The 22,189-nt window shown below is 45.7% G+C and overlaps 1 protein-coding gene and 1 long non-coding RNA gene across 2 annotated transcripts; both read left to right on the top strand.

The window, feature by feature from the left end:
- Positions 1-1,621: 1,621 nt before the first annotated feature.
- On the top strand, positions 1,622-5,573 carry LOC110572995. Its single transcript, XR_002479888.1, has 3 exons — positions 1,622-1,765; positions 2,252-2,419; positions 5,557-5,573. It is a non-coding gene; the product is annotated as an uncharacterized LOC110572995 (long non-coding RNA).
- Positions 5,574-12,308: 6,735 nt separating this feature from the next.
- SIGLECL1 (SIGLEC family like 1) lies at positions 12,309-15,819 on the top strand. The gene is made up of 5 exons (XM_044911352.1): positions 12,309-12,345; positions 12,576-12,857; positions 12,979-13,084; positions 14,161-14,317; positions 15,340-15,819. The coding sequence occupies exons 1-5, from the start codon at positions 12,309-12,311 to the stop codon at positions 15,352-15,354; spliced, it is 597 nt and encodes a 198-aa protein (XP_044767287.1). The 3' UTR covers positions 15,355-15,819.
- The last annotated feature ends 6,370 nt before the right edge of the window (positions 15,820-22,189 follow it).

The raw sequence follows: 22,189 nt of genomic DNA, 5'->3' as shown, positions 1-22,189 counted from the left end.
AAAAAATACACTTTTAAATACTGAGAACAAACTGGTGGTTGCAGGTGGTGGGGGGGGGATGAGTGAAATAGAGAATGGGAATTAAAATATACAGTTGGGGGTGCCTGGGCGGCTCAGTCATTAAGCGTCTGCCTTCGGCTCAGGTCATGATCTCAGGGTCCTGGGATTGAGCCCCGCATCGGGCTCCCTGCTCAGCGGAAAGCCTGCTTCTCCCTCTCCCACTCCCCCTGCTTGTGTTCCCTCCCTCGCTGTGTCTCTGTCAAATAAATAAATAAAATCTTAAAAAAAAATAAAATATACAGTTAGGGTGATGAGTACTGAGTATGTATAGAATTGTTGAACAACTATATTGTGCTCCTAAAACTAATATATCATTGTATGTTGATTAAACTTCAATTAAAAAAAACATAAAAATAACATTACCCCTCAGGGATGTGCAATTAAAACTACAATAAAATATCACTACACAAACACCAGAATGGCTAAAATTAAAGATTAGTTATTATCAGGTGTTGACAAGGATGTGGAGCATCTGTAACTCATGGGTTGCTCCACAGGTATAAACTGGTTTGTCCATTTTGGAAAATTCTCTGGCAGTATCTGACCAACTAAACACATGGCTAACATGAAACTTTTTTGTTGTTGTTGTCCATTTAAGAAATATTTATTGATAGGTACTATGGGAAATACAAAGACGAGTCTGACACAGATCCTGCCCAGAAGGAGCTTACAGTCTAGTAGGGGAGATAGAGCACACACATACAGGGGATACATGGTCAGAGCTATATTTCAGCAAGATGAGTCTAATACTGCTAATATGAAACTCTGAGTTCCTTCCCCCTCGGCCTGTTCGTGATTAAATGAAAACGTATTGATGAATATTAAATATTCGCAATATTCCAAGCATGCAAGAAACCACAGTGAAAAAAGAACAAAACTTTGCCCACAGTGACCTTGCATTCTAGTGAAGTAGTCAGACCGTAAGCAAAACTATAATTTAGTAGCAGTGCTTTGAAAATGTTCAATGGTTAAGAAAAGTGTTTAATGAGTAGAACAAGGGGGGCGCCTGGGTGGCTCGGTTGGTTAAGCGACTGCCTTCGGCTCAGGTCATGATCCCGGAGTCCCGGGATCGAGTCCCGCATCGGGCTCCCTGCTCGGCAGGGAGTCTGCTTCTCCCTCTGACCCTCTTCCCTCTCGTGCTCTCTGTCTCTCATTCTCTCTCTCTCTCAAATAAATAAATAAAATCTTTAAAAAAAAAATGAGTAGAACGAGGAACTGAGCCATCAGAGTGAAGAGAGTGGAGTGGTCTTCGTTAGCAACATCAAGAAAAGCCTCTCTAGAAAGAAAACCGGAACCCACATTCTCACGGCACTGCCCGCCGCTACTGGTGGGTTCAAGTCCTGCTTGCCGGGCTGCAGCTGCCTCATTGATTGGCCGCAGGGTAAGGGCGCGTGCAGCCTCTGATTGGCTGAGGAATAGGTGTGTGGTCGCTGATTGCCTGCAGTATAGGCCTGTCCGGACGCTGATTGGCTGCAGGGTAGACACGCCCATGCAAGGCCGGAGGGCAGGACCAAGGGAGACTCCCTCCGCTCCACAACCTTCCGTGCGCCACAGATGAAAGGCGGCTGGCCTCGCGAGCCAGTCCGGGCCAGTTGGCTTTCCTGGCAGCCGTTGAGCGCGCGATTTGTGTTGGAACTGCCCCAACTGGGCTTCCAGGAGAGCGGGGCTTCTCTGTCAGTCAGGCGGTCCCATGCTCGACAGTCAGGTTTGTGGGGGCGGGTGGGGGGGTGGCGTGGGGGAGAGACACGGTTAGGCTCCAGAGCGGCCCCTCGAGCCTCGCTGTGGGGACGGAGACCTCCTCTGGATCAGCCAGCCGCGGAGGCCCCTTGAGAGCCGCCGCTGGCTCTTCAGCCCGTCGTTCACCAGGAGCCTGACTGCGTTCAGCCTGCCATCAAGTGGGTCACCTGGTCAGCCTCAGGGGCAGCCAGGCGGATCACCAGGTGGCCTGTTGATTAATGATCGGATTAGTGCGGTTAGGAGTCAACAGGTAGTCCCCTTGCAAACCAATTAATGAGGCAGTCAGATAATCCACCCCCTTGGTAGCCTGCCCTGTTAGTCAGTTAATTATGCTCCCTCTGAATCAGTCTCTTAATCAGTTAATCCGCCTGTAAGGCACTCAGTCGTTGGTCCCACGGTTATCCCAAGTGTAAGCCAGTTAATCAGCTTCACTGTTAGTCTTTGGTTTTTCTAGAAAATCAGCTTTCCAGTCAGCCTAAGTAGGTCAGGCATCCAAAAGTGAGTCTTTTCCACAGCAAGTCGGGAAAGCCCTTTATACCACTTGGGCTCTGCCAAGGAAACACACAGTTGGAAGTGTGCTGAGGACAAAGAATATTCTGGAGCCCTTGGAACAGAGCCAAAGGTAAATGGAGAGGAGAAATGATGGGCAAAGGGAAATGTAAGGGGTGGGGGGAGAAGAGAGGGTGCATGAGGAGTCATGCCATGTCTAAAGCCTGGCAGAGAAGAGCAAGAAGAAGCCAGAATTTTAGAGCTGGACGGATCACTACATCTCAAATCATAAACCCCATTCGTGTTACAGATGAGGAGATCAAAGGAAAAGCAGAGAGGAGAAAATATTGGACCAAGGCTATTCAGTGATTTACTTGCAAAGCCTGGGACGGGACCCAGACAGGGCTCATTCCAACATCTAAATCGGGGCTTTAAATCAGAGAAGGGGGGGGATTTGGCAGTGCAAAAAGGGAGCAGATGTGGCTTTCCTCCCTCTGGGTTTCTGCTCAGATGTCACTTCCTCAAAGAGGACTCTTCTGACCACCCTACCTAGACTGTTTCCCCACTGTCCCCCATCCCATAACCCTCCATCCTATTATCCTGCATTATTTTTCTTCTGTAGTACTTAATGGCTATCAAATTATCTTGATTGCCAACTTGTTTATTGTCTGCCTTCCACACTAGAATGAGGACAGGGATTGTCTCATTCTTGGTTACCGCCTTATGCCTAGGACAGTGCCTGGCATAAAGCTCAAAATGCTGGTTGCTGGAGGGAATGAGTGAGAGTGCTGTCACTAGGTATTGTGCTCCTTGAGACTCATTAGAGGAAGCAGACTGTGTTTGGAAGTAGAGAGCCTCCACAGAGTGGCAGGAGGTGAGGTCAGAGAGGCAACGGCAGAGGGCTTTGTGCAGCACTTTGACTTTTACTCTGAGTGAGATGAGAGCCACTGGAGAGTTTTGAGCAGAGAAGGGGCAGGATCTTGCTGAGACGTTGATAGGTTCCCTCTGGCTGCCACTGTGGGGAATAGAATGGACAGGGACTAAAGGTAGAGCAGCACGGCCAGTGAGCAGGTTACTGTAGCAATCTGGGTGAGAGAGGATGGTGGTTTGGGCCAGGGTGGCCACAGTGGAGGTGACTGATAAGTGGTGAGATCTTGAATATATTTTAAAAACAGTGCCAGGATGCCTGGGTGGCTCAGTCGATTAAGCGTCTGCCTTTGGCTCAGGTCATGATCTCGGGGTCCTGGGATTGAGCTCCACATTGGGCTTCCTGCTCAGCAGGACCTCTGCCCTTCCCCTGCCCCGCTCGTGCTCTCTCTCAAATGAATAAATAAAATCTTAAAAAAAAAAAAAAGTTGGTGTGGAGAAAGAGGAACTTGAATTTTAAATCTGTTTCCAACTACACTTGCTCAGTGCATTAAGAAAATTCCTTATTTCTCCAAGCTTCAGTTTCCTCCCCCGTAAGGAGGAAATCATAAGACTTAATTCCTCAGGGTTTCTGGAGGTAAATGAAGACTACCCAAATGAGAACAAACAAATTACTTAGTCAGAGCTTGCTGTAACAAGAGAGTCAGCCACCATCCCTTGCATTCGGCCAATGACTCAAAGGCAGGCAGCACAGTGGCAAAAAGAAGTTTCAGATAGGGTCGGATTAGAGATTGTGATCATGGGGAAGCTAAGGTTTAGCCAGTTAGAAGTGGGGGCATCTTATGTGATTGGATTGGGAGCAGATTTGACTTTCTGTGATTGGTTCTGAGCTGGAAGCAGGGGCAAAAAATAGGGAACCTGGTGCTCATTGACCAAGTCCTGACCATTCGGGGCCAGTTGCTGCAGAGATTGTGGTTCGGCTTCCTGGACTCGTTGCTGCAAAGTGACTCGTTTGCCAGATAGCTGAGGCTCGAGACTCATATATGGTATGCCCATTGTCTGTATATTCAGTGTCTCAGGTTCTTGGGAGGATAAATGCGATGATGTACATGTGAAATTGGTGGGTATTAGTAGCTAAATAGATTAGTTAAAATATTCTAAAATTTCGTGATGGCCTACTTATGCAATGCTGTCTCTGTTCTCATTTACTGAGTCATCTTTATGAAAAGAATTGGTTGTAATACATGAATGCATACTTATGTGTCAAACAATGCCAATGTTCAATGGTTAAGAAAAGTGTTTAATGAGTAGAACGAGGGGGGCGCCTGGGTGGCTCGGTCGGTTGAGCGGCTGCCTTCGGCTCCGGTCGTGATCCCGGAGTCCCGGGATCGAGTCCCGCGTCGGGCTCCCTGCTCGGCGGGGAGTCTGCTTCTCCCTCTGACCCTCCCCCTTCTCATGCTCTCTCTCTCTTAAATAAATAAAATCATGGGGCACCTGGGTGGCTCGGTCGGTTGAGCGGCTGCCTTCGGCTCAGGTCATGATCCCGGAGTCCCGGGATCGAGTCCCGCGTCCGGCTCCCTGCTCGGCGGGGAGTCTGCTTCTCCCTCTGACCCTCTTCCCTCTCGTGCTCTCTGTCTCTCATTCTCTCTCTCTCTCAAATAAATAAATAAAATCTTAAAAAAAAATGAGTAGAACGAGGAACTGAGCCATCAGAGTGAAGAGAGTGGAGTGGTCTTCGTTAGCAACATCAAGAAAAGCCTCTCTAGAAAGAAAACGGGAACCCACATTCTCACGGCACTGCCCGCCGCTACTGGTGGGTTCAAGTCAAGAGTATGCACCAGCATACTCTGTATCTTTCCAGATCTTTGCTTTATTTATGTTTATGTATTTATGTATTATATATGAACATATAACTTATATATGAGCATATATATTTACATATAATACACATATATACCACTTTCATATAAATGACAATGATCAAATTTTCATTTACGTATTATGAAATATTTCAGACAAATAGAAAGGTGTAAAATGGTATTACAAGAGCATGTATCTGCTACCCAACTTAAAATTTAAAATACTGCCTCTTTATCCTTTCCCCAAATATATTTCCCACTCAAACCTGGAAATAACTGCTACCTTGGATTTGGCATTTATCACTCTGTGTAGAAAGGTATTTAACCTAGCCTGAAGAAAGGTCTGGCCTTTGCCCTTGGCTTCTGGAAGATAATCTCCAAGTCCCTAGAATGTCATTCCTGACAGGAGTGTCTTTGTTTGCCTGAGGGGCATCACACTGAATAGTCTGAAAGTGTGATTAGGGGCAGGGGCTGGCCACACCAGATCATGTAACAATATGATTTAGAATGGGGTCTTTGGATCATGCGGTATCAGCTCACCAAGAAGGAGCTGGAGATGGAGGGGCACCTGCGTGGCTCAGTCGGTTAAGTGGCTGTCTTCAGCTCAGGTCATGATTTCAGGGTCCTGGGATCGTGCCCCATGTCAGGCTCTGCTCCTCTCTCCCTCTCCCTCTGCCCCCCCCCACCCCCGCCGCTTGTGCTTTCTCTTTCTCTCAAATAAATAAAATCTTTTTTGTTTTTTAAAGAAGGAGCTGGAGATGGAGACTTAAGGTCAGCCATGGGGGCAGTCAATCATGCCCATACGATTAAGGTCCAATAAAAACTCTGGGCACCAGGCTCAGGTGAGCTTCTCCGGTTGTCATATTCCATGCATATTGTCACACATCATTACCAGGAAATATTAGTTATACTGACCATGATTCCACAGGGAGAGGGCAGCTGGAAACTCTCTGGTTGGAAATTTCCTGGACTCTGCCCTATATGCTTCTTCCCTGGGCAGATTTTAATCTGTATCCTTTTAGTTGCAATAAACAATAATCGTGAGTATAACAGCTTGAGTAGTCTTGAGGACCTTAAAACTCACAATTGGTGTTAGAAGTGAGGGTGGTTTTAGAGACCTTTGAAATCTGCAGTTGGTGTCAGAAGTGAGGGCATCTTTTTGGACTGTTCACTAACTTTGCAGTTGGCATCAGAAATTAGATTTGTGAAAACCTGGCTCAGTGAAACATAAATTTTGGGAAGAGCAAGGATATGAAGTCAGGGGAAGATAAAGCTTTCATGTCCCCAAAGTCACTTATGGGCATGAAAATGCAGCTGTTCTGCAATGAGTCACAGGAGGTTAATGTTACCAATTTTTTTTTTTTTAATTATGGATCCAACTCTGGAAGAGTTGACTCACTGGATGCATAAAGAAATTCAAAATCTTGAGAAACAAGCTAAATATACAATCCTTTGGTTATTTTTATCCGTAATAGCTAAAATGAAAGTAAAGAAAAGGGCTGGGTGGATCCTGACCCTGGGCCAAGCTTGGGTTCTGTCCCGTCTGAGCTATGGCTGCTAGCCACAGGGCTGTTACTAAAGGGAAAAGCCATGTTGAAACAATAGGTAGCAAGGAAAATTAGAGTGATTCACAGGAGAATGAAGAAAGATGTAGGGGAGGGGTCCCTGTGTGGCTCAGTCGGTTAAGCATCCAACTCTTAATTTTGGCTCAGGTCATGATCTCAGAGTCGTGGGACCAAGCTCCATGTTGGGCTTCACACTCAGCTTGTCCCTCCCCCTCTGGTCCTCCCCCAACTCATGCAGTCTCTCTCTTAAATAAATAAATATCTTTTTAAAAAACAGGAAAGATGCAGGGAAGTGTCAAAGGGACTCATCCCAATGGAGAGGGAAATCTTTAAGCAGTTCTTAAGAAATAGAGTGGACATTGATGGGATCAAAACGAAGGTCTTAGTGCAGGGCTCTTGGAGTTTGGGTGGACCAGCTGGTCCCTCAACTTTGAAGGATCCTAATCAAGTCTGTTCTAGTTACCCTAGGTTAGAGGAATTTCAAAAGCCAGAACGCAAATGTGACAACGGGACCCTAACTTCAGATTGCCCGAGATGATGATTCCATTATCTAATCAAGATAAAAATTGGTAGGTTCCTTGGCTCCATGCCCAGCTGGAGACTCAAAGCCATAGGCACATGAGTGGTAAAGTGGTCTGGAGAAGAGATATAGCTGGGATTCCTTAAGCTGGGAGGCCCATGCATTGTGAGTCCTAGTGAGAATTGTAGTTAGCTTGGGAAGATATGAGAATGCAAGGATTGAGGGGGTTAAAGTGATTTTTAGATGAAAAATGGAATACTTAAACAGATTTTATGTAAAGCGATTGTGTCTCCTCCTTTATCTAAATATAAGTAGATAATGTGTCTGACTGGGGAACGTTTCCCTTACCTAGTATTATGAAACAGGAGGCATGCAAATTCTCCCTTCAACCACTATTGATTGGACATGCTAAATGGGAACCAATAAACTTGCCCAAGCCCCACAGGTTATTAATTTGAAAAATATAGGATATCTGGTGGAGAAAAAAAAAAACATGTCAGAAGCCTAGTGTTTGATTGGTTTATTTGGATTTTGGATGACACCTATTTTACATTTGGGAATATGGCTAGCCCCTAACCATAAAATTATTAGAATGAAGTCTTGGAGTCCTTATGCGGACTGCAGTTTATGACAAAAGCCAGTGAGCACCACCCAGTGGCGACCGCTGGGATTTTTTTTAACTCAGAAAATTTCCATTTGAGAGACAACGAGTTGGCTATTGGGCTTTGACTGAAACTGCCCATAGGACTAAAGGAAGTAAAATAATCCTGAAACCTGAAATACTCATGATTATCTTTGGCAGTGTTGGATAAACATGCTAATTAGGAAGGCCATGCCCAGAAGAGCTCAGTAATAAAATGGAAATGGTTTATAGAGGAACAAGCTACCAAGGGAATATGAGGAGGTACTCAACGTATTCAGGAGCAGGTGGTCTTTCTTCTCCTCTTTTAACACCTGAGGAGCTGCCAGATCCTGTTGCCACTTGGGTGGTAGCAATGAATAGCTCTCAAATCACCAACAAAGAGCTGTTTGGTTTATGGAAGGCTGTTGCAAGATGAATGGTTTCCTCTGAGTGGGAAATATTAGCAATGGTATGCTAATATTTAATAACCAGATCTCCAAAGGGAAAAATAAGTCCTGAATTGTAGCATTGCCAACTTCCGCTGTGTAGACACTCACCATAGACAGTTTCAAGCTACCAACTCATGTTGTTATGAGTTAGGAAGAGATCCAGTAACATACCATTATGTAGTATTTCCATCATACAGATACAATAGATATAATACAATAGATGTAAATAACCTCAAGAACACAGATAACAGTGAGATGTACTAGAAAAATGAGGAAGTAATCAGTTTCAAGTAATTATTACCTTTGCGTTTTTTTTAAAGATTTTATTTTATTTATTTGAGAGCGAGCAAGCAAGAGAGAGAAAGAGAGCATGCGCAGGGGGGAGGGGTAGAGGGAGAGGGAGAAGCAGACTCCCCCCTGATCAGGGAGCCCGATGTGGGACTCGATCCCAGGACCCTGGGATCATGACCTGAGCCGAAGGCAGACGCTTAACTGACTGAGCTACCCAGGTGCCCCTAATTATTACCTTTGTTTTTAATATAATGTGCTTATGAGTTATATCATTTAAATTATAATAATGACTGTGTTTGATAACCAGCTTGCAATATTCTTAAAAATTTAATGATCAGCTTTTTTTTTTAAAGTTGGTTTATGCGGGCTCCAGCACGCTGATGAATATTATTTAGAAACCAAGATATAGGTGCTAGGCATGTTTATCACTACGGATGTGTCATTGCTCCTAGGCTCTTTCAATGAACAGAATATGGAAATAGAATTTGTTTTTTTAAACCAAGTGTTTGTACCAATATTGCCAATTAAAATTAAACTTTAATTTCTTCTCTTAAGTTATTGTATTTTATATTGTTTCTCTTTTTCCTTACTGTGAAAGTCTTTAAAACATAAATAGGTTCAAAATTACAGTATCAATACTGGTAGCTTTCTTTGTCTCCCTTAAGACCATACAGCTAGAGCCCTGCGTTCAAAGGTTACATGAAATAGATACTCTTCCAGAATCGTTCTGTTATCATTGTTTTCATTTGTTGCTAGATCTTGCTTGTGTTCAGTTTTAGGGTTTCGCTTTCTTTTTCCCTTCTAGGTTTAAGTGACCTTTCTGAACAGTAAAATATCAATATGGTTGGGAAGGTTTTTTTCTTTGACCAGAACCATGTCACCTGACTACCAGGACACACATGTAAGGGACTTGGGAACATTAATATTTATTATCTTCAGTCTCTGTAGGGGAGGCAACAGGGACAATGGTGCTGGGAAACCTGTTGAGTCAGAAGCCAGCAGTGTCTGCCACAAGGTATTATAGACTGGGGAAACATCCCCTCATCCTACCTTGTCCAGGAATTGATGAAGAGATGAGGGACTCATGGCCCAGAGAGGGAACGGATTCGTCTGTGGTCCTCCAGTGAATCAGTGACCTAGGTTACATAATCGGTGCTCAAATCCTGGGCTCATGCTCTTAAATCAATGCTTTGCCAAAAAAAGTGGGTGGGGGAGGATAGTTTCATGAAAAGTGAGATTGACATTTGGACATTTTATCAGTGACTATCAAAGGTCATTTTCTAAGGTCTTCTGAGGTCACAAAGGTCTGTTTGATGTAGGGCCTTCCCTTAAAGAGCCCAGTCTCAGGTAGATTCTCTTCTAAGATATTTCGTTAGTTTCCCAACCAAAGTGACCTAACCAAATAAGAGTGTGTCTTCCTCATGTAAGGAGATGCACAGAGGTAGGCTGTGTGGAGCTGGTGTAGCAGTTCCACAAGGCCATCAGGGACCAGGCTCCTCAAACTGTTCTGCAAGAATGCCCTTCAGGAGTGGCATTCATCCTCACGGCTACCTCATGGTTGCCAAGTGGCTGCTCTACCTCCAGTATCTTATCCGTATTTTAAGGAGGAAGGGGGAGGAAGGAACAAGGAAGAAGGAAATGAGAATATCAGGAAAGGAAAACTTTCCCAGGAATCCCCAGCTCACTTCCACTAAAACAACATCACGTGCCCCACGTTAACTACAAAGGAGTCTAGACAAAGTGGTGCTTTGGCTTAGAACATTGCACCCCTAAGCAAAGCTGGATTTGTTAGGAACGAAGAGCAGGGTAAGTAGTTGGTGTCTGGCTGCACAAAAACAAACAACTCTAGTAGAAGGAAAAAACTGATTCTTTCCTCAAAAAACAACAAATGAAACAAGTTGGTAATTCTGGAAGGGGAGAGGTTTACTCACTTCTGACTGGGTAGGGAGATCAGGAAAGGCTGCATGCAGGAGGTGGCACTGAACTCAGCTCTGAAATTGAAGTAGGATGTGAATGTGGATGGAGCCGAGTTGCAAGAGGAGCTGTGAACGGGAGAAATCCCTGAATGACGGGAGAAGGATGATTAGGGTGAAATTGGAGAAGGCAGCATTTTCCCTTTGGCATGGAAAATGTTAGGAAAGGCACAGGGAGACAGAAAGCAAGGGTGAGGTAAAACTGTAGAGAACCTCATTTGCAAAGCAAAGAAGTTTGGAACTTTTCCTATCAGCAGTAGGAATTCCTGTCCATTTTCATTTTCCCAAAGGATCTGTTAAGGCTGTCCCATCCTCTCCATCCTTCACGACCCACACACTAACTCAAGCATGTCATTCTTTCCCAACCACCGCTCCAGGCTCCTCCCTGGTCACCTGGCCTGAGTCGCTCCAGTCTAAGCCATTTCTCCTGTGTCCCCAGTGGGTTATTCCAAACACCCAGACTGGCCCTGTCCCTCTGAGGTACACAGCCCTTCCGTGAATCCCTGTTAGCTTTGAGACAGAACCCAAAGACTTTGTAATTGAGCTTTTCCCAAGTGGGCTGGGACTGGGAGGGAAAGACCAGAGGAGAGAGGACACATGGAATTGAGGCCTCACAGAGATCGTAGGAGTGCTGCTTGTCCCTAGATGCTCTTGAACGTCTCATCCCACATAATTCCTGCTTCTGAGGGTGAACAGTCCTCTAGGATGACCAGAGACAGAAGCCCCTGGCTTGCTAAGAATACTTTCTGCTCTCCCATCCCCACATCCTCTTTCAGTTACTCGTCATCTCATCTTCTGAATACACGGCTCTGATGTGAGAGCCGGTTGCGGCGAAGGCCCTGGCCCCTCCTCTTCCTGAGGACCCCTGCCGCTGTAGATGGCAGGACCACTGCCGCAGCTGGGTGAGTGGGACAAAAGACAGTGCTGGAGGTGCCTGAGGCTCCAGGACTGGGGCAGGCTGGGCTGCAAGGGTATGAGAAGAGAGCACATAAGAGTGTAGAGTACCAAATAACCCAACATGGACGAAACATCTGTGTGCCGGGTCCTGGCAGGGCTGGGAGTGGCTGAGGTGAATAGCAGATTGGGCCAGGGAGTGGAGTTGGGGGTAAGGGTGGGCACTCAGACAAGGTGGTTGAAGGTATGAGAGCATTAGGAGCTGGAAGGCCCAGGGTTAGTCAGGTTTCCCATATCTGTCAGCCACTGTCCACAGGCATGCTTTCCCAGATGGTAAAAATAAATAATCCAGAGGACAGCAGTGGGGGAGAATCCCTGCAAATTCCTCATCCCCCCCCCAAGTGACCCAGATGAAAAGTCAAAATCAAGGGCTACTGTTTAAGAGAAAATTAACCCCTTTCTTCCAGTAACCTCAAACAACTCCAGTGAAAAAGTAGGAAACGCTAAGAACTGATTCCTCATTGGAAACCTTGTAGAGTGTGACTATTCCTTATTAACTGACAAAAGTCACCAAGTGGACAATATATCCCACCTATTCTATGTAGAGTGAGGCAGTCGTGAATGTTCTTACCCAGAAAATGCCAAAGCAATCTCTGCTTAGGATGAATACTCAATCAAAGGCCACCTGGGACTGGGAAGAAAGAAGTCTAGAAAGGTGTTCTGTTTACTGAATGGGTAACACTTTACCATATATTCATCTAGGAACACTTTCAACCTTGGGGCATTCATTCTTACATCCATGATAATAGGATACGAGTTCAGTGAATACCCCTATTTTCCAAACTGGGAAAGAACAAAGAAAGGGGAAGTGACTTAGCCAATGGCATCCAGACAGTAAGAGACAAAGGAGAAATTGATCACAGGTGGAGCTAGGAAGGAGCAGAGCCTGAGAGATGGGAGGAAGAGGAAAGTAGGAGCTGAGATGAGGAAGTCTAGCCTGGGGCTGGCGGGGGGGTCAGGTAAGGGGTCAGAAGCAGTGTAGATCCTCAGAAAGCTCCCTTGCCATTAGGTCCAGTGTGAGGAGAGAGGATGAAGGGAAACTGGTCAGTGAAGCCCCGCTCCTCTGGGCTTCCAGAAGGTCTTTCCAAAGCTCCTTGGGAATCACGAATAAGGAAAATGCTGGGTCCTGGAGGAAGTGGAGACAGGAAGTCAGGATGCCTTGCTGACTGCTGACCCTCCCTCCCCACAGCACCCGCCAGGCTGCTCTATTCCTCTTGTTCCTTGGAGAAGACTCTGCAGTGCAGCTGTTCCTTCCATGGCATCCCCACACCCTCTGTGCAGTGGTGGATGGGAGGTACTCCTGTGGGTGTGAACAACACAGATGGCAGCCTCCAGGTGACTTCCACCATAATTGCCCCCTGGGCCAACAGCACCATCAGCCTGACAGAGCAGCCAAGAATGAGCACGAGGCTTCTCTGTAAGGGGAAGAACAAAAATGGAACCCACGCTTTGAGCATCCTGCTGCTACCAAGTGAGGGTAGAGGGGGCCCAGTGACTGGGTGAGGAAGAGTGGGATGGGGAGGGAGCAGAGCTTTGGCTCAGATTCCAAGGCCTCAGAAGAGAAGTCTTTCTCATAGGCTATCTTTTTCCAGGAGAGAGGTCTTCGCCGGGCAAGACTTTCATTAACGGGCTGATCCAGGGCCTTGTCTATGGAGCCATTGCAACTGCCCTGCTATTCCTCTGCTTCACCCCACTCATGTGAGTACCAGGGATGAAATTCTCCCTGGCAGGCCCTGCAAGGCTGGCATGGAAGGGGAAAGACAGGGCCCTTGCCCCCAGGGAGCTTAGGGTCTGGCAAGGGAAGAAGGCACCTAATGTGGTCACCACAGTCCAGGGCCATCAGCACTATGCTGAGCCACTAAGAGGTTCAAAGGACAGAGGTTTTCAGCAAATTGCATAAGGGAGGAAGTGGCAGCCCTGGAGAAGACAGCGGAGTCCCTGGGGGGTGCTGTCTGAAGCGGGCTGTCATTTGTTTGGTGGAAAGTAGTATATGCGTACCCCAGAGACACATTTGAGGAATTGCCAGTGTCTTTGTGCAATGTCAGGTGCATAGAGAGTGAGAGGAAATGGCTAAAGATGAAGTTGAAAAGGCTTCTTGGTGTTAGTTGATAGAGACTCTTGAAAGTTGGCTAAATGTGTTGGCTAGAAGCCCAGAATGAGAAGGGCAGAGTTGCCAGAGGTCAGGCCAGAGAGTTTGGCAGAGGGGCCTCTGGCCAGTCCGAGCATCTCGGACTCGATCCTCAGTTGGGAGCCATGGAACAGTGCTAAAGTGGGAAGGAAAGCTCCTAAGGCAAGGTGTCTGTACACAGACCAAAGAGCAAGAGCCCAAGGCCTGAAACCAGGCAGGAAGTTGGTGCCACAGACTACACAGCGAAGAGCCAGGTTTGAGCCAGGCAAGTGATGAGGGGCAGTCAGAGAGATGGGACTTGGGACTGATTGACTGTAAGGGATGGGAAGAAAGAGGCACAAGGCAGCAGGGCAAACTGGGGAGCTATTTTTAAAGTATAGTCAGCTGGACTTAAAGACCAATAACAACCCTTTACAGTTTGCAAAGCCCTTTCAGCGCTGACCTCATCTGAGCCCCACAGCCTGATAAGCAAGGTCTCCCCATTTTACAGAGGATGAAACCAATTCCCAGAGAGGCTGTGTGGCTTGCCCTCAACAACACAGCAAGCCAATGGTGTCACTGAAGCTCTAAACCAGAACTTCTGGTCAAGGCTAGAGCCCACTGAGGGGCAGAGAGCCAGAACTGATCAGGGGGGTCATTTCCTTAGAATGAAATATATCAGAGTGAAGCTGTCAAAGAAAGTTGCAGCGGTCAAAGCAACAAACAACCCTAAAGTCAGAGCAAGCCAAGAAGCCAAGATGCCTCTGAAGCCTCAAGAGCCAGGAAAATCCACAATCAGCCCATCTTCAGAGAAGCAGATATTGGTGGGTATCCATTGTGCCTGGAATCTAGTCTATCAGAATAATGGCAGTAAGACTCACAAGGAGAGACACATACAGTGTTTAAAGGAATTATCATCCTCAATCTTATAGGGCATCTAGAATGCCAGAATATGATGGCAGATTATCTTATAGATGATAAAGGGAAGAAGGATGAAAATTAAGAGAAATAAAGACTAATTAGAATCAGCAGTGTACACACACACAACCACACACACCCCTTCACGCTGAATCCACATTGAGAAGGGGGTCAAAAGAGCCCCTAACAGTGGTTGTGGCATCAGAGTAGAAACCAAACCAAACTCTGAGTGTCTGGCAGGTTGTGGTCAACACAGTCTGTAGATGCCACAGGCCCATGTTAGCCTGAAGTGCTTGGAGACCAGCCCAAAGCCAAGGTACTCCTTCATTTACCTTGAACCCCATATCCTCAGCAGGACTTGGAAGAGACAGGCCTCGCTGTTATTTACCATTTATAATGCTCTAGAACCAGAAATGCCCTGCTGCCCTCCTTGCACTCTGCACTAGGAGCTGGCTTATACACTTTGTGGGTAAATCATGCATCTGTTAAATTCCACCAAAATGTCCTACAGTATCTCTTAACCTCCATGCTGGTGTCTCAGAAATGGGTGAGACCCAGGCCTTGCCCTCAGAGAGCAATCAGGCTGGTGGAAAGACAGCCTTACAGTAACAGGGCCGAGATGGGGGTTATGGTTGCCCAGAGGAAGGAGGGACTGACCCTACCTGGGGAAGTCCAGCAGAACTTCCCAGAGGAGTCTGGGGAACACTGGGTGGGCTCCTGGTGCTGGGAATGCACACGGAGGACCAGCAGGAGAAGACAGAGTTGCAGACTCCAATCACGAGATTCTGAGAAAAGGTAAAGCCAGTGCCCGCTCCACATTACTGTAATTCTGTGCTCAAAGAGAGAGACAGGATTCTTTCTTTTTAAGATTTGGATACTTCTCTTCTAGACCTGTTCAACATCCTTCTTTCTTTGCCCTGCTCTGTAGCATCCCTTACCCTAAACTTCCAGAAAAAAGCAAAATAAACTGGAACTGATGAAGCCTGTGAAGACTACATGCCTACCTGGAGTCCCCACTGTCCATGGAATTACCACAGTCTACAGAATACTCAGTAACCCCCAGAAACCCTGGAGTCTATGACAAACCCAAAGCCCCCGGAGTCTCCTCATCTCACAAGGACCCCTCAAGCCCCACCTGTCCCTCACACTGATTCTCCATTGAATAGGGTTACTCTGGGACCTGGTCTTAGAACGTTTGAAAGCAAACTCTATGATCTGCTGTTCGGGTTAACTAGAAGAAATATGCCTTGGCCTGGGATGGTGTCAGAGGAAGAGAAAATAAATATGAGACCATGGTCCACCAAAAAGTAGCTTTGGAGCCCCTACTGTATGCCCAGAACCTGGAATATACATACAAGAACACCAGGCTTTAGAGCCATCTTATATGGATTGAATACAAACTTCAGTGCTTAGTGGCTATGTGTCTTTGGATAAGACCTTTCACCACTGCCCTGAGGCATACATGGGTGGAGAGTAAGTGAAAAGTGGTGTCCAGAGGTGGAGGTGGAGAAAAGACACAAAATGTGTCCAAGAGCCCAGAGGGGGGGTCTGTGCACTGGAGCTCAGGATGAACAGTGAGCTCCTGAGGTCCCTGAATGCCAAGATAAGGCATTGGAGCTTTATCTGGTAGGATGTTAATCTTGACTCCCTTAGAATGTAAGTTCCACAAGAACAGGGATCTTGTCTGTCTTGTTTTACCACCAGCACCTAGAATGGTTCCTAAAATATAACAGACTCTCAAAAATGTTTGTTGAATAATTGAGTGAGTGAATGAATGAATGAATGAATGAATGGATAAGCCATTGCAAGGTTTGAAGCAAAGAAATAGTGGCCAGATTTGCAATGATGTGGATGGAACTAGAGGGTATTATGCTAAGCTAAATAAGTTAGTCAGAGAAAGACAAATACCGTATGATTTCACTCATATGTGGAATTTAAGAAACAAAACAGATGGACATAGGGGAAGGGAAGGAAAAATAAAGTAAAATGAAAATTGAGAGGGAGGCAAATCATAAGAGACACTGAACTCTAGGAAACAAACAGGGTTGCTGGAGGGGAGGTCAGTGGGGGGAAGGGTAATTGGGTAATGGGTATTAAGGAGGGCACTTGATGTAATGAGTACTGGGGTTATATGCAACTGATGAATCACTAAATTCTACCACTGAAACTAAAAAAAAAAGGAGTGGCTAGATACATAGCGAAAGATCATTCTAGGAGTAGTTATTGAAGATGTACTTGGAAGACTGGACGCAAAGAGCCCACTTAGGATGTTATTGCAATACTTCTTGGCCAGGCTGAAAGGCAGGCATACAAGGAATGAGAACAGGAATCTGGCGTGAGAATGGACCATAGCTGTGTACTGTTCCCCTCAGAATGGATGATACTCCCTTCTGGAGCCAGATGCTGGAAATTTTCAGAGGTTGCAAAAAGGGTCATCTCTTCCCTGGGGCATTATTTGTGTGTAAATCCAGTGGTTCTCCATCCAGCACAATGTGACTGTCATCCCGTACTCAGGAGCAGCTGTTTATATAAGTCCTCACATGTATAGGCACCCTTTGGCATGCGGTTCACACATTCCACAGAAATAGGAGCATCCACTTTGTGCCAGATAATGAGGTGAACAAGCCAGACACTGGCCCTGCCTGCATGAAGCTCGTGGTCTACACAGGTACACAATGAAGAAATAAAGGCAAAATTGCCACTTAAAATGTTGACAAGTGCTAGGAAGAAAAAGGACCTAACAGTATGAGAAAGTATAAGGGACCAGGGGAGGAACCTAGTTTGGATTAGAGAATCAGAGAAGGCCTCTCTGAGAAAGTGACATTTGTGCTGAGACGGAACGGATTATTTGGGGCTGGTCAGCAGAACAGTAGATGCTAGGCTCTGGGATGGGAGTCCCAAGAGCCCAGAGGGGGTCTGGTCTATGCACCAGAGCTCAGATGGAAGGGTGAGATCCTGTGGTGCCAGACCCTTCAGGGCTTCAAGGACTCTGGTGAAAAGTTTGTTTTATCCTCACTCACGGAGGGAGGGTTATTTCCTCACGTGCTTTGTAATTTCGGAAAGCGGGCTCCTAAGGACTGGAGAATGCCATCCAGAAGAGAAATGGGATAGAGGATGGGAACTGGGTCGGGACTAGGTCAAGGATAGGTTTTGACAGAGAATGGAGAACTGGGTCTTCCTCATGCATCTCGGCTTGTTCGTGGATGGGACCCTGCTCGCAGGAAGGGAAAGGGGCACCAAGATGCCCTCTGATGGGCCCTGAGGGTCAAGCACTTGGCATTTTGTTCTTTGGTCGATGGCTTTCAATCCACCCCATCACCTGCTTTCCCACAAGTACTGGCTTGAGGAAGGAGTGTCCCTTACACACTGATGGTCCTGCGTCTCCAGGACCGGTAGGGGTCTAGAACTTCTGGCTCAAGATAAACGAAGCACCGGTTGCTCCAAACGGCCTCAAGCCCAGGAGACCAACGGTTCTACTTCGCCATCTCTCCGTGTCCCAGCAGCCCCCACACGCATCCTCAGGCCCTGATTGGCTCTGGACAGATTCGCGCGTGCTCACTGGTATGCCTGAGGGGCGGGGCTTCGGGGAGCGGCAGCCCCACGTGACCTCTGGCCCTTGGGACGTTGGCGAGGCTGGAGACTCACAGGTCACCTAGTGAACAGGTTATGAGTGAGCTAATCAGTTAGCTTTCCTCTACCTTAGTCGCTTCCCAGTGAGTCACTCAGTAGTTGTACACACATGCTCATTGCATGTGTCAGTTGACCCGGCTCGTCGGGAGGCGTTAAACCAGCCAATCAATTCATCCCTCTGGAAAGTAAGTTCCTGTAAGTAGTAAGTGAGCCAATCGGGGAGTTTGGCTAAGGGCACGTGATGCACTTAACCAAACTCAAAGAGGACGTTGAGTTGTCAAGGAAATAGCGGAGTGGAGACGTCTCCACTGTCCAGCTGAGGACAGTCCAGGGTGGAGCTGTGGGCACCCAAGACGAGGTGGTAAGTCTGGAAAAGGAAATGATTGTTTAGCGGGAAGAGGAAAGAGGTTTCTTGTGGAGAAAACCCATGGCTGCGCCAAGCCCTGGAAAAGGGAATGAAACTTGGAAGAAATCAGAATTTTGAAGTCGGAAGGACCATTACACACTGGGCAGTAATACCTGCTCATTTTACAGATGGGGAAAATGGGGCAAAAGAAGAGGGGGGACAGCACTTGTCTAAAGTTTCCAGCAAGTTACTGGCAAAGCCCTGTCTGGAACCACCCCAGAGCTCTCCTCAATCCTTGATTTGAGGTTGTAAATAAATCACTATATTCAATTAGATTCTGAGAATTAATTTCTTATTAAAATTTTTAATTTCAAAAATTAAAAAAAAAAAACACCTAATCTAACTGAAAGGAGAACTAGGCAAATAAACTCTCCCCTCTCAGTAACTGAGCAAGCAGATGAAAAAATTGGTATGGATATAGAATACCATCAACTGGGGTGCCTGGGTGGCTCAGTTGGTAAGCATCTGCCTTCAGCTCAGGTCGTGATCCCAGAGTCCTGGGATCGAGCCCCAGGTCGGGCTTATTGCTCAGCAGGGAGCCTGCTTCTCCTCCTCCCTCTGCCTGCCACTCCCTGTGCTTGGCTCTCTCTCTCTCTCTCTCTCTGTGTCAAATAAATAAATAAAATCTCAAAAAAAAAAAAAAGAATACCATCAACCAAATTGACTTAAATGACATTTATAGAATATTCCATCCAACAATAGTAGCATACACATTGTACTCAACAGCTCCTGGAACACTTAGACCATGTTCAGAGCTATAAAACAAGTAACAAATTTAAATGAATTGGAATCATATAAAGTATGTTTTCTGATCACAGTGGAATTAAACTGGAAACTAATAGTTGGAAAATCATCAAGACTTGTGCTTATACATTTTTTTCAGTGAATATTTATCAGACAAGAAAGTTTCTAAAACCGTGGAGGACACAAAGATCTATTTGATGTAGGACCTTTCCTCAAGAATCTCACTCTTGGCTAGTTCCACTGGTAGGATATTTCATCAATTTCCCAACTAGAGCAACAATCAAATGAAGAGGAAGCATGTTAGTAGGCTGTACAAGGTGAATGTAGCAGCTCCACAAGGCTGTCAGGGAACCAGAACCCCTAGACTGTTGTCAGTGACATCCTTAGTCTGTGGCTTTGATCTTTATGGTTATCTCATGGTTGCCAAATGGCTGCTCCACCTCCAGCATCCCATCCGTATTCCAGGGAAAGAGGAGGAGGAGGAGAAAGAGGGGATGCGTTTTGGAAAAGAAGAAAACAACAAAGAGAAAGTGGTGCTAATATCAGAAAGGCAGAAATCCCCAAAGTCTTCAGCAGGTAGCCTCATGGTTGGTATTCTAAGTAGACAAGTCCCTCAAAATATTTGCTTAATAATAAATCTAGCAGAGTCCAAGATTTTTATTTGCATAGCACATGTGGGAGAAGAGAAGAGTACAATCTTACAGATAGGTGTACAATATAAGAAAACAGAGATGTCAGTTATAATATTATTGTTACCAGAGCAATAAATTATCAAATAAGACAACTGGTCAGAATTCCATTTTATCTGGATATCATTTTCATAAGACATGGAATAATTTCTAATGTCTTTAGAGTCTCATAAGACTACTTTGTTTAAATTGTTCTTCCAAGGGTGGATTTGTATCAACGGAGAACAGAACAAGTCAGTAACAGTCATGAATATTCATACAAAACTGTATATTGTAAAGGAGAACATAAATTATATCCTAATAAACATTCTCAGTTTTGTACAATATCAAATCAGATTCCTTGAACCCTTTTATGACACAGAACAGTATCTTTTGATTTATAGCTTCAGGGGACGTGAACATCTTTTTCAATTCTTTCTAAGACTTGTTTCCTTCTATTATGAAAACTTATTTTTTTAAAACCAGGGTCTGGAATTCCATTAGCTAATATTATATGCAAAAAACAGACCTTCGGAGCTCAATTGTAATGGTAAAGAAAGTGGGGTAAAGGCTGAATGGGCTTTTATTTGCACAAGACATTTTTCTTGTACTTGGCTCATTGGCCACAACTACGTCATAGAGCCATTCCTGGATGTAGAGGAGGCAGAGAAATAGAGGTTATTTATTTATTTATTTATTTTTAAATTTTAACTGGGGGTTGATCACCTGAACAAATCTGAAATTATAAGGATACACAGGAGGGTGGTTATCAGGTAGGGCAACTCTCAGAGTTTGTCTGAGACATTGCTTCTAAAAGCAATGAACAGATAGGGGTGTTGAAGTGAGTCTAGGAATGGAGGCTTCTTTCTGGTTGTGGAGATCCTGGAAGGCTACCTGAAAGAAGATACATTTGACCTGGACTTAGAAAGAGAGATAGGATTTGAATGTGGGCAGAGGGGAGAGTTGCAGAAGGATGTCGTGAAAAGAAGAGTGGCCTGACTAAACATACAGAGACAGGAATGTATAGAATATATGTGGAAAGGTACTTTTCTCTTTGGCAAGCAAAGAATAGCAGAGGCTAGGGAAGGAAGCAGTGGAGATAGGGCAAGTGTGGGGCAAAATCATGAACAGCCTCAAATGCAAGGCAAAGGAGTTTGGAATTTATCCTGTAGACATAGAAATGTCTTTTATTGCTCAAATACCCCTTAAATATATCCTGTCCTCTCCACCCACATAGCCACTATTTCAACCCAGGCCACATTATCTTCCTCTTGAACTATTTCTTTCTCCTTGATGCAGATTCATAGTGGTCTTTATGACACCCAAACCTGTTCCCCATGGTTCAGAACCTTTGAAAATGATTTTCATGACTTCCCCCATCGACTTGGGAGAGAGGCCAAGCTTCTCAGCCTGGCAGTTAAGGTTCTTCAAAGAGGGAAGGACCTGGGGGTGAAGATTGGAGAAGAAGAAAGACATGGTATTGAGGCTTCAGAGAGAGTCTTGGAGACACTGTTCTATCCCTGAAGCTCCTTAACATCTGTTCCCAGGAGGCTCCTAATTTTCAAGGTGAACAGAATTTAAGAGTGATCGAAGAGACAAAAGCCCCCAGTAGGCCATGAATTTACCTCTACCTCCCCTTACTGCCTCTTACTGCTGACCCTCTCCTCATCCATTCCAAATCCTGTCCTCCACAACATGGATGAGGCCAGAGTTAGCAGCAGGATAGGTGCTGGCCCTCTCTTGTCCCTGAGATCCTGTTGGTGCTGATGTGATTGCTGCTGTTACGGTGGGGTAAATGGAATGAGAAGCAGGGTGGGACGGGTCTGAGGAAGAGAAAAAAGGGTAGGGGTGAGGTGGGTATGGGTGGGGAGTGGAAGACGGGCAAGGGCTGAAGTAAGGTGAAGAGGTGAAGACATAGAGAATTAAGTACTTGATAAATAATAAGTAATGAACGTCTTCAATGTGCCTATTCTGTGACCCACAGTGTGTCCCATTTCATCTACCCAACAACTCCCTGAGGAATTATTGTTCTCATTTCACAGATGAGGAAACAGGCCTTGGGAGATTCAGCAACTTGCCACAAGTCACTAGAAATTTCACTATTGGAGTGCCCAACTCTTCTGACTCTTAGTTCTATTTTAATGCCAGCCCATGCCACTCTAGAACTTCAGTGATAAACGTATACACATCTGCTCTCTCAACACCATCATCTGTATGGTGGGTGTTAATTAAGTCACATCTTAGAGAAGAGAAATAGCATGGTGCTCCAGAACCAAGACTGTTGAGACCCCGGTGGTGATGTTTTGAAATACTGGACTTAACATGTGGAA

The sequence above is a fragment of the Neomonachus schauinslandi genome, chromosome 16 (assembly GCF_002201575.2).
Source record: "Neomonachus schauinslandi chromosome 16, ASM220157v2, whole genome shotgun sequence".
Taxonomy (NCBI): domain Eukaryota; kingdom Metazoa; phylum Chordata; class Mammalia; order Carnivora; family Phocidae; genus Neomonachus; species Neomonachus schauinslandi.
This window is presented reverse-complemented; position numbering and strand designations above follow the sequence as displayed.

What these genes read in the sequence shown, in the direction of transcription:
- SIGLECL1 (XM_044911352.1), top strand. Translation starts at nt 12,309, where the DNA reads ATGAGGAAGTCTAGCCTGGGGCTGGCGGGGGGGTCAG. An exon ending in GGGGCTGGCGGGGGGGTCAG is followed by an intron (nt 12,346 to 12,575) that starts GTAAGGGGTCAG and finishes CCCTCCCCACAG; the next exon opens with CACCCGCCAGGCTGCTCTAT. An exon ending in CTCTGCTTCACCCCACTCAT is followed by an intron (nt 13,085 to 14,160) that starts GTGAGTACCAGG and finishes TCATTTCCTTAG; the next exon opens with AATGAAATATATCAGAGTGA.